Source organism: Gopherus flavomarginatus, chromosome 4 (genome assembly GCF_025201925.1).
Source record: "Gopherus flavomarginatus isolate rGopFla2 chromosome 4, rGopFla2.mat.asm, whole genome shotgun sequence".
NCBI classification, from domain to species: domain Eukaryota; kingdom Metazoa; phylum Chordata; order Testudines; family Testudinidae; genus Gopherus; species Gopherus flavomarginatus.
The window spans coordinates 3,815,425-3,827,664 of record NC_066620.1 but is presented as its reverse complement, the minus strand read 5'-3'; the positions used below and the strand labels follow the sequence as shown (position 1 = coordinate 3,827,664).

The window sequence follows — 12,240 nt, the reverse complement described above, 5'->3', positions numbered from 1 at the left end:
GGCAAAGCAGGGGAGCTTCGGTGCTTGTATGCACCCGGCGGCATTTCTGCAGCGGGGGGCCCTTCAGTCGCTTCGCATTTTCTGCAGCACTGACAGGCCTCCCGCCACTGAAATGCCGCTGAAGACCCGGACCACTGCTGCCGGGCCAGGGCTCACGGGACCCCTGCGGGGCCCGGGACAAATTGCCCCACTTGCCCCACCCCCATGGCGACCCTGACTAGGAGTCAGGTCACATCTTGAGGCCCATGTTTAGAGTTGGAGCCCGGAGCACCCAAAGGACAACAAGCAGGATTTGTTCATTACCTGGATGCATTACAGGAGTCAGTTATGTACCATGGAATTAACAGTGTACTATTTGTTACAGGACAGTGATATCAAGCAACCAGCTGCTCCTATCAAAGACCTACACCCAATCCTTTCTCCAATGCATCATACTGGAGTGTCAGTGGCCTGCTGGCTGGCAGTGTGGGGACCCAGCTAGGCTAGGCTAACTGTGAGGAGAGGAAAAGGCAAACCAAAGCAAAAAAGGGCTGATTTAAAATCTCTAGAACTTTGTAAGGAAAAACCCCAACACTGTACCAGGAGCATAAATAATATAGAACATTACCAAACACTTACTACTAATAATAATAAAACTACAGGATACCAAAACATTCACTTTTGTGAACTTGTACATGCTCTGCAGTTAGTATCAAATGCATTGTTATTAACAAGAAGAGAGATCACGCTACAACATACTGGGCCACTTCAGCGAAGAATCGACATTTCCTCTCCTGGCTGGAAGTCTAGTGCCACTCTTGCTGTCCTGTCCTTTGCTGCTCTTCAGCCTGAAGGGCTCCTCTGAGACGATGTTTCTGTGGCTGTATCTCTTGTCACTGAGTTTATCCACAAGTGGGTTTCCTCATCAAGTGGGCCCTCACCTGTCCATTAGGCACCTTTGAACTGTATTCCATCAATAGATGTCCAACTAGTCATTCTCTCTGAGGTCCTTTGTGGGTGGCCTGCTTGTTTGCTAATTTCAGGATCTGTTGTCCTCTAACACAGCTTTCTGATCAGCTCTCTTTTTCACCAATTTGATTTCTTTTCATTTTTTTCCTTTGATAGCCTCTCTCCAGTACATCCGTAGATTTTATTTCCCTCTACTTCCCTTCTCTAACAGTGTCTGCTCACATACCTAGGTCTACTTTTTTTCTGCTTCTTCCGATCTGAAACCTTTCCTGTTTTCCTTCTTTTTCTCCTTCTCATTTCTCAGTCCCCCACTTTTCTTCTATGATTTCCCTTCCTACCCAGGGTCCGGTTCATCCGTTAGCTCAGCATCTCACCTCTTCTTCCTCATATGCCCCTTCGGGTGGATTCTAAGCCCACCCCAGCTCGAGCTGCCCTCCCGTTGCTCATCTCTCTCCCCAGGAGAGCATTCTGTGCTGCTGTATCACAGCTGCAGCAGGTGCTAGTGCCAGGGTGAGGGTAACCACAATTGCACATCAGGACAGGAGCATCCATTATAATTTGCTTCTGTGTGTCAGTGCTTGCTGTTGGGGGATCTGCCCAGTCCTACAACACATCCTGCCTTGCGAGCAGACATCTGGGTTCGGGTTTCCGCAGCCAGCTGTGACAGAACACAGACAGAAAATGTCTCCTTCCTGTGAAGTGCTGCACCCCTTTCACATCCACTGGAGCTGCCATGTCTCTGCTGGGATCTATTTAGTCCCTCTAATGTGAGCAGACATCCAGTGTATGTCACCTTATGCTGTTTGACGTGCCCTCCAGCTCCCCTCTTGTACAAGTCTGACTGTATCTTTCTGGGACCCTGCTCTGCCTCTGTTCTTGCACATGCTGCTAAAATGGTTAAACTTGTCGCATTCCTTGCCATGCCGTCCTAGTGCGGAGCACTTCTTCACCTACTCATGCTGTCTCCCCACTGTCTTTTCCCATTTTCCTTTATCCTGTCTGAGACGGGCGACCAGCACTGGATACAGTATTCAGGGTGTGGGCGCACCATGGATTTATATACTGGCATTATGATGTTTGCTATCTCTTTCCTAACAGTTCCTAACAGCCTGTTTATCTCTTTGATGGCTGTGGTGTACTGAGCTGAAGTTTTCAGAGGACTATCCACAGTGAATCCAAGATCTCCTTCTTGGGTGGTAACAGCTCATTTAAAATCTATCATTATATATGTGTAGTTGGAATTATTTTTCCCAGCGTGCCTTACACTGCTCCTATCAGTGTTGAATTTCCATATGCTGTTTTGTTGCCCAGTCACCCACCTTTGTAATTGTAACTCTTCACAGTCAGCTTTGAACTTAACTATATTGAATAATTTTGTATCATCTCCAATTTTGCAACTTCTCTGTTCACTCTCTGTTCCAGATAAAGAATATGTTGCACAGCACAGGTCCCGATACATATCTTTGGGGGACCCCTCTGTTTACCTCTCTCCATTTGATTGTGAAAACTGACCATTTATCCCCACCCTTTGTTTCTAATCCTTTAACCAGTTACATGAGAGAAACTTTCCTCTTATCCTGTGGTCCCCTAGTTTCCTTAGAGCCTTTGGTGAGGCACCTTCCTATTATCCTCCTTAGGATGTGTCTTCCAAATTTTTAAGGATGCCTTCTTGCCTCTATTACTCTGCTGTTTAGCCATGGTGGCATTCTTTTAGGCCTCTCATTGTTTTTTTTCTGATTCGGGGTACACATTTAGTCTGAGCCTCTATTATGTTTTTAAATAGCCCCTCATTTTGTGTAGTGCCCCTTTTGAAGTTAAATATTACTGCAGTTGGGTTTTTTCGGGAGGGGGTTGGTATTACCCCACCTACGTTACAGTCACCATTACTGAGTGGTTCAGGTTTACATATACACCTCTTGGACCAGATCCTGTGCTCCATTTAGGACTAAAGCAAGAATTGCCTCTCCCCTTGTGGGTTCCAGGACTAGCTGTTCCAAGAAGCAGTCATTGATGGTGTCTAGAAATTTTATCTCTGCATCATGCTCCAAGGTGACATTTACTCAGTCTTAACTCGGTTTACAACTAACCTATATTAATGTAGCATCAAATCACTATAAGAAGGTTTGGCAGAATCTGATTTTTTGAATAGTTTTGATGGATAATATCAATTTATTTTTAAGCATTTTTTTTTCATTTTTATCTATTCACATTTTCAAATTCACCCAAAATTATGACGTTTATTCTTATCAACTTAAGTTTTCACAGTTGCAGGAAATTATAGAGGAGAGATCAGACAATTATTTAATGACAGTAGTTGTTGATATTCAAAATGTTAAAGCTTTATCACCATTAAAACACAAATTGTCAACATCACATTTCAAAACATATTAAGTCAATATCCTTAAATCAAACTAAGTTCTTAAGCAGCGTTTTTCTCTTTTTTTGCCTATGTAAATTTCAATGATCAATGGAAATATTTTGTCAGTTTGTGGCTAGACAGTGAAATTGACGTTAATCAACATTTTATCAATACAAATCTAATCCAGCCAAGCCTAGCTATAAACCAGTTGTAAACCAATTTAAATTCATCCATGCAAAGGGGTGCATCAGCTTAACTACATCAGATTAAAAACCGATCTTAGCTAAACCAGTGCAATATTTGGGTGCACTAAGCCTCGGAAATGATGAGTGCTAAGGACTTAGAGAAGCTAGTTCCCCAACACAGCCCACAGCAAGATAACTCTGAATGCATTCCTCTGAATAGCAGGAACGCCATGCTGTCCTTCACATTCTTTTTAAAACTATTCTTTCCTCCCCTCCAAATAGTAATCATAAAAAGCAGCAAGATTCTGTCACACAATGTACTTTGGTGACATGGTCTGACCACAAGTCATGCAGATAGAAGAGCTTTACAAAAGAAATTAACCCAGTTCACTCACTTGCCAGAGGCTAGGCATAGTGAAACCTTGTGGCACATGCCATGTGCCTACCAGCTGCCTCAGGACACAGTATGCATGGAGATCATCAACTACGAATGCCCTAACCTGTAGATGGGATGTTCTGAAGCAGTATTAAACAATGTGGAGAAAAAGCAAGGACAGCTACTAATTACACTTCTTCCAGCAAACTAGAAAGGTATACGACCAGAACCTCAAAATAAAGCCACATTTACAACACAGGCTCCAGCCCATTTAATTTATATTTCATATTACGGTAGTCCCCCGAGGTCCCAAGTGAGATCAGAGCCCCATTGTGCTAGGTGCTGTACAAAGGGACAATCCCTGCCCCTAAGAGTTTACAATCTAAACAGACAAGATAGGCAAAGGGTGAGAGGGGAAACAATTTGCACAGCACAGGAGTAGGCTAGCTTCCCTCCCTGAAAGAAATTCAGTTAATTTCTTCTTCATTTAAACAAGTTTTTCTGCAACAAGGCACCTTCCACAAAAAAGGTACGTGATTAATTCCATGCCCCACACTTAGCCAGCTGTTGAACATTCCCAGTGAGCTCAACAAAGCTTTGAAATTAATTGCAAGCAATATTAATGCCTTACATCCAACAGGGACAAGCTGAGGCTGCTAAGGGGTTTCATACAGATAAATGTGTGTGCACACATCTATCAGCTTTACTAGCGCTGGTAAAGCTTGTGTCCTGTGTCAACACAGGACTGCCAAAATAAACCTGCTTGCTACTCCAGTCTCTGGGCCCTCAGTGCAAAACTCAGCTTGTGTGTGGTCCAGCGCTTTGAGCCCAGAGCTGGGAATCAGAAGCTCCAAAGTTCCCATAACCTCCTTCTATGGCTTTGAGGAAGGCACTTCACTTCCTTTGGCCTCAGTTTCCTGAATGGTAAACTAGAGGTAATATTTACTAACCTCAAAGGATTGTTGTGAGGATTAGTGTGAGTAAAGCATTTTAAATGCTGAGTATTATTATTTCTACAACAGTAAGAGTCAATTATTGCTGACAGAGTCAGTGCAACTTCCTCGGCTCATTCATTTATTATAGGCAGAGCTGGTAGCAATGTCCATAGTTAAGGCTGAATGACACTTTCCATTATGAGACCCTGTGTTTAGCTGCTTATAACTTTGCCAAACTTAAACTGTTCAAGGCAACATTTTCCTTGCCGAACGTCTACCTTCAGCTGCCTGATTTTGGAAAGTTTCACCTATATTGGGTCTGCGGTTTCTGAGGACAGGTTTAGGGTAAATACAGTGTGTTTGCCAGTGTTAAAACATGGATTGCAAACATTCGATTGAAACATTCTAGTACCTTTGGGCTCTAGGGCAAGGACTTGAAAACTGGCAATGTAGCATCTGAGGGCTGGTCTACACTAGGGGAGGGGATCGATCTAAGATACGCAACTTCAGCTACGTGAATAGCATAGCTGAAGTCAAAGTATCTTAGATCGAGTTACCTACCGTCCTCATGGCGCGGGATCGATGTCCACGGCTCCCCCTGTTGACTCCGCTACCGCCATTTGCGTTGGTGGAGTTCCGGGTCGACAGGAGCGCGTTCGGGGATCGATATATCGCGTCTATATGAGATGCGATATATTGATCCCTGAGAAATCGATTGCTACCCGCCGACATGGCCAGTAGTGAAGACATACCCTCAGAGTATGAGAGCTTTGCTAATCAGGTCACCTGCAGCAGTTCATCCTATCCAGAAATCCCTGGCAGGTTTGTTCCTCTAAAACATCAGCCGTCTCAAAAAACTGATGCAATATTTACCACCTTCTTTCATTGTCTGATTGACATGCCCTGACCCAGATTCCCCTAGTCAGTGCCTTCTGATCAGTCCTGGGACCAGCAAGAAGCACTTTTACACCATTACAGAGTAGAGCCTTTTGGGCCAGTAATGGAAATTCAGAGTCAGAGCTACTCACCACTTTCCAACGGTCCTTGACCACGTAGTTGGCCGGCAGAATGTCGACCTGTTCCCCTCCCCCACTCATGTTTGGTTCCTCCCTGATAGCTGCTACTAGGCACTGCATTTGCCAGCCAGAAAGTATTTTAGTAGCTCCCAATTTAAACGAGCCATTTATCTGGGAAGAAAAACAAAAGGGAGAAAAAGAAAGAGTTAGTGCAGGTCATTGCAGATGGCTGATGCTGGTGAAACTACATCTCAACAGCTCTGGTTTACAGTCAATCAGAAACAGCATCTCTGGGAAGATGGCAAACTCATCTTGGAGCGCAGCAAGCAACAGCCTGCTTTACAAACTCATCAGCGCTCTCCATGCACAAACCTGGCAGAAGCAACCATGCCGCAAGTCCGCAGCACCAACTGAAGGTTACTGGCTACACCATGCAGGGTCCCAGTGCTCTGGGGCCTCATAGCCAGCAACTCAAAGATGGGCCAATGCCAAATCCTTGCACACAGCCTGAATATCAGGGTGGGAACAACGAAGAAAGAGCTGTTATTGTACCAGGCAAAAAAAAAGAAAAAAAAGATCTTGCTTTAACAGAGCAGCTGATTCATTTTCTGTTATTTTGGTTTCCAGCTGACCGTATACAACACTCCCATCACCAAGACTTGCCAGGTACTATGCTCTGGAAGCCAAAGGGGGCTAGGACGGCCTCTAGAGTGCCAGGGTCACAAACACTGCTAACAGCCAGGCAGAGAAGGGGACAGTTAGAAGGGGTTTCAGCCACATATGGATTAGTCCTCGTAACACACAAGCCTTGCTAAAAAACATTAAATTCAAGCACAGAGATGGATACAATATCAACTTTCCCTTCCCCCTCCTTTCTCTCCCTGTCTCTGGGGCGAGGTGTTCTCACTCTTCCAGGAGCTCCCGATTACCTGATTCTGTGGTCAGTTTTGTTCTTGAATTTTTGGTTAGAATTCCTCCATAAAGGTGACTCTCAGCTGCGTATCAGTGCTAATCTTGCTTATTTAAAGGAACCTTAGAGGTTATCTCACCAGCCGCTACAAGCTATTTTCTGGCCTCCGAGCTAGCCCAGAGCCCACACTCTTTGATTCACAGGTTTCTTGGTAGCTCTGCCCTGTTTTCCCAGGTATAAAGCCCATATGCCCTTTCTCGATATAAAACAAGTTCTTCTGCAGAGATCACGTACAGTTAACAACATACATGCTGAATAAGAAAACAAGGTTAGAGTCGGTCATTCGACCATTAGACTTCTTCAGGCTGGAATAATAATCAGAATATAGTGAGCTGTGGATCAGAGAAAAGAGGTGGCCGTTCCCTAAGCATAGCTGGAAGGCTCAGACCTGTGGCCTGACATGAGCGTGTGAGTTCTGCAGATGGAGTTAGTGCCACAAAGCGGCCAGGATGTGACGATGCCACGTGAAGGATCACCAAATAAAAACGCAACTAGGATCTCAAAGAAGAGAGAGAGTCGTGCTCTAAAACAAAGAGACAATACATGCAAGGAACACAGGAGAAGATTAGGAGAAAAAGAGGGCAACTGTATGCCACTGGGAAAGGAGACTGCAACCCACTCAACCCAATGATATAGGCTAGAATACAAACCAATCGTTAAGCAGAGGAGAGAGGCAAAACAACTATATCAAAAGCGAAGCAGAACGTGCTGCCAAAGGGGTGTGGAGTTTCTCATCAATGCAGGGACCCATGAAGAGCCAACGATGGAACAGCAGCTCTTCCGACATCCAGGAAAGGGCAGCGGACATCAGGCCAAGTTTCAGTTTTGTTCAACGAGGCCTGCTTCATGGACTAGTGCTAGTGCTCTGCACTGCTGGAGGCTCCATCCCAGGCTCCTTCTCCCCAGCCTGCACGTCAGGGGGTGCTGCAGTGTGTGAGCCTAATGCAGAGTTGGTGTACCTCAATTGGACTGAATGAAGTTACTCCGGGTACGAACGTGGCCCAGTATGCACCCCACGGGCTGAGTGATGCCTGTGGCACCCTTCCCTTATTCACTGCACATCTCTTAGAGCGGCACAAGAGAGAGGATCCCTTCTGCAGCCCTTATAAGCTGCATGATCGGACAGCAGCACAACTTACAGGGGATCTGGGCCTAGGAAGGGTGGCAGCAACACAGAACAATGGGAAGGGGGTAGGGGTAGGATTCACAAAGCTACTTAAGTGTCTAAACCCCAGACATAGGCACCTAAGTTTAGGGTTTAGATGCCTGAATCCCAGTTTGGCTCCACTGCGATCCACAAAACTCCTGCTAAAACCTGTGGGTGCCTAAAGTCACTTGAGGCCTAAGTTCACGGTAAAAGTTCCCTCTGCCTCGGGGCATGTGCACTTCTGGGTCACTCTAGACTGCCAGATACCTATTTCCCGCCTAAGCCCCAGAGCGATTCATGAACTGGGGAAAGGTAGGCATTTGGCCACTGAAGTTGCATGTGGGGCCTGATCCAGTAGGCATGCTCAGAGGCTGCCTACCAGATCAGTTCCCATTCAAAATCCAGCTGGAGGAGGTGGATAAATATTTAAATAGTCACTGGGCCAAGAGACAGAGAGTAGTGAGCTTTAGCCCATGAAAGCTTATACCCAAATAAATTTGTTAGTCTCTAAGATGCCACAAGGACTTCGCGTTGTTTTTGCTGATACAGACTAACACGGCTACCACTCTGAAATCTGTAGTCTCAGACTCACAGAGTTTAAGGCCAGAAGCAACCATTATAATCATCCAGACTGACCTCCTGCACGTTGCAGGCCACAGATCTTCACCCACCCACTGCTGTCACAGGCCCATAACCTGAGTTTCTGAAGTCCTCAAATCTTGATTTAAAAACTTCAAGTTACAGAGAATCCACCATTTACTCTAGTTCAAACCAACAAGTGACTCATGTCCCACACTGCAGAGGAAAGTGAAACCCCTCAGGGTCTCTACCAATCTGCCCTGGGGGAGGATTCCTTCCTGATCCCAAATATGGTGATCAGTAAGGCCCTGAGCATGTGGGCAAAACCCACCAGGCCAGACACCCGGAAAAGAATTCTCAGTAATAACTCAGAGCTCTCTCCATCTAGTTCTGCATCTCTGTCAGTTGGAGATATTTGCTAATAGCAGTCACAGATGGGCCATATACCATTGTAGGCTGCCTCACCATTCCATCACTTCCATAAACTTATCAGCTCAGTCTTGATACAAGTTAGTTTTTTTGACCCCGTTACTCCTCTTGGGAGGCTGTTCCAGAACTTGACTCCTCTGGATAGTTGGAAACTTTCACCTAATTTCAAGCCTAAACTTGTTGATGGCCAGTTTATAGCCCTTTGGTTTTGTGCCAACATTGGACCTTAACTTAAATAACTCCTCTCTCTCCCTCCTGTTTATCCCCCTGATGTATTTATAGAGAGCGATCACATCTCCCCTCAGCCTGCGTTTGGCTAGGCTAAACAAGCCAAGCCCCCTTAAGTCTCCTCTCATAAGTTTAGTTTTTCATTTCTCTGATCATCCCCGTAGCTCTTTGCAGCCGTTCCAGTCTGAATTCATCTTTCTTAAACCTGAGGGACCAGAACTGCACACAGTATTCCAGATGAGGTCTCACCAGTGCCTTGTACAATGTCAATAATACTTCCCTGTCTCTACTGGAAATACCTCACCTAGGATCCATCCTAGGATTACATTAGTCTTTTTCAGCCGCATCACGTTAGCGGCTCATAGTCATCCTGTGATGGCCCAATACACCGAGGTCTTTCTCCTCCTCTGTCGCTTCCAACTGATACATCCCCAGCTGATAGCAATAGTCTTGTTGTTAGCCCCAAATGCTTGACCTTGCATTTTGCACTATTAAAATACATCTCATTTCTATTTACTCCAGTTTCCAAGATCGTCCAAATCTTCTTGTATGATATTCTGATCCTCTACATTCAACAAGTTCTTCTATGAAGTCATTGCTATTTACTGATACTAAATCTAAAATGGCATTGCCTCTTGTTGGTTTGGTGACTATTTGGTGAAGAAATCTGTTTGCCGTCACATCCAGGAATGTCTGGGCCCTGCCTTTATTAGAAGCATTTGTCCTCCAATCAACATCTGGGAAATTAAAATCTCCCATAATCACACAATTCCCAGTAGCGTTTATCTCATTAAAATGTTAAAGAGGTCTCTATCCATACCCCAATCGGCTCTTGGGGCGGGGGGGGGAGGGGATGGTGCAGACTCCAGCACTATCCCAGTGGAGCCTCTGTTACCTTTCTTCTCAAAAGTGATTTTGGCCCCAAAAGATTCCATTTGATCCATTCCATCACTTCTAATTTCTTTACAGTCTAGCTCGTCATTAATATACAATGCTACTCCACCACCTTTACGTCTGTCTTTGCTGTACTCCAGTCATGATTCTTATTCCACCATGCTTCCATTATCCCTATAGCATTTGGCTTTACTTCCTGCACCAGTGGTTCTAGTTCCTCCATTTTGTTACCCAGGCTCTTTGCATTGGTGTACAAACGTCTTAGTTGTTTCTGCTCGCTTCGCCCAATGATGAGCAGTCATTCCATTGCCAGCATCACCTACCCGACTGTTAGCGTCATTGGGTATTGGCACTATCCTTCCTCTGGTTGTCCATTCTCCTACCCGTGTTCCTTTCTCCACTGCTGTATCCTCTTTCACTTGATTTCTTCCCACTCAGCATTTGAATCTGGTGTGGAGACTGAGTACCTGCCAACCGCCGCCTCTGATTTCCTGGTTTAAAACTCTTTTAATCAGTTGTGCCAGCCTCCATCGCAGAAATCTATTTCCCTCCCTGCTCAGCTGGAGTCCCATCCTTTGGGAAAAGTCCTCAGTCCATGAATGCCTCCCAGTGGTCAAACATCCCTAAGCCTTCCTTATAGCACCACTGCCTGAGCCATCTGCTGATCTTCACAATCTCATCTCATCTTTGCCCTCCTCCTCTAATCGAGGGACAGGAAGAATCCCAATGGAGATCATCTGAGCCTCCATTTCTTCAAGCATCTTCCCAGCCTGCCATAGTCTCCTTTGATATGTTTCAGTGAGAATCCAGCTGTATCATTTGTTCCCACAAGAAGGACAAACAGTAGATTCTTTCCCACTCCCATTAGGATCCTGTTCAGCCTCAGTCCCATCCGCTCCTGGCAGACAACACACCTTTCTGTTCTCCAGATCAGCTCTGGTGACAGACCTGTCTGTTCTTCTCAGTAGCGTGTCCTCAGTCAAGCTGACCTACCTATGCCTGGTGTTGGTGTGATTCTCCGGCCTTCCTCCTTCTGTACCTTCTGGCTACAAGTTCTCTTGTCTTTTGTTCTCCCTTGCAATCTGAGAGTCATTCCAGACTCTAAACTCTGGCTATGTCCATTGACTCTTCCTCTCTTCTTGTAGGACTAGCTACGCTTTTCTTTTTTGTTCTGCCATCTTCTGTTACTGCCCGCCTCTTCCTTTCATTTTCCAACTCAGTGAACCTGTTCCTCAGCTGTATTTCCCCATCGCCAGCCAGACTTTTCCTCTGCCTGGTTCTCATAGTCACCTGCTTCCATGGGCCACTTTCTTCATCCAGAAGTCGACTCTTGCAGTACTCTTGTCCAACTTGCATCTGCAAGTCTTGAGGTTTCCCTTCAGCCGCCTCTCTCCTTCACTCCATCATCCACTCATCTCACAAGAAACAGTTTAGGCGCCTAAGGAGGCAGGTTCCCATTCGTGGATCACTAAGCAGAGATAGGCACCTAAAGCCAGGTTGCCAGGAGGTGCCAATCTCCAAGTGAGGGGCAGTGCTTAGAACCCCCCTCTCCTACACATCTCCCATCAACTAGTGTAGACAACTCCCCACCTACCACGCTGGCGTTTGTGGATTGCAGTTGTCAAACCTTAGTCCCAGATTTGGACCTTAGCGTCCAAAATATGGGGGTTAGCATGAAAACGTCCAAGCTTAGTTACCAGCTTGGACCTGGTACTTGCTGCCACCACCCAAAAAATTAGAGTGTTTTGGGGCACTCTGGTCCCCCTGAAAAACCTTCCCTGGGGACCCCAAGACCCAAATCCCTTGAGTCTCACAACAAAGGGAAATAATCCTTTTTCCCTTCCCTCCTCCAGGTGCTCCTGGAGAGATACACAGACACAAGCTCTGTGAATCCAAACAGAGTGACTCCCCCTCTCCGTTCCCAGTCCTGGAAACAAAAGCACTTTCCTCTTTACCCAGAGGAAATGCAAAATCAGGCTAGCAAATTCAACAGACACAGATCTCCCCCTGATTTCTTCCTCCCACCCATTCCCTGAAATTTCCCAGAAAAGAAAACTCCAACAGGTCTTAAAAGAAAGCTTTATATAAAAAAGAAAGGAAAAATACATACAAATGGTCTCTCTGTATTAAGGTGACAAAATACAGGGTCAATTGCTTAGAAGAATATTGAATAA

General features: G+C 45.6%; 1 protein-coding gene across 3 annotated transcripts in view; it reads right to left on the bottom strand.

The window, feature by feature from the left end:
• The window catches only part of TTBK1 (tau tubulin kinase 1), a 154,488-nt gene that overhangs the window by 116,556 nt on the left and 25,692 nt on the right, over window positions 1-12,240 (bottom strand). For all 3 annotated transcript variants that reach the window (XM_050951172.1, XM_050951170.1, XM_050951173.1), the window contains exon 2: window positions 5,832-5,990. In XM_050951172.1, coding sequence (XP_050807129.1) covers window positions 5,832-5,939 — 108 coding nt within the window. In that variant the 5' untranslated portion in view covers window positions 5,940-5,990. The remainder of the gene's footprint in view (window positions 1-5,831; window positions 5,991-12,240) is intronic.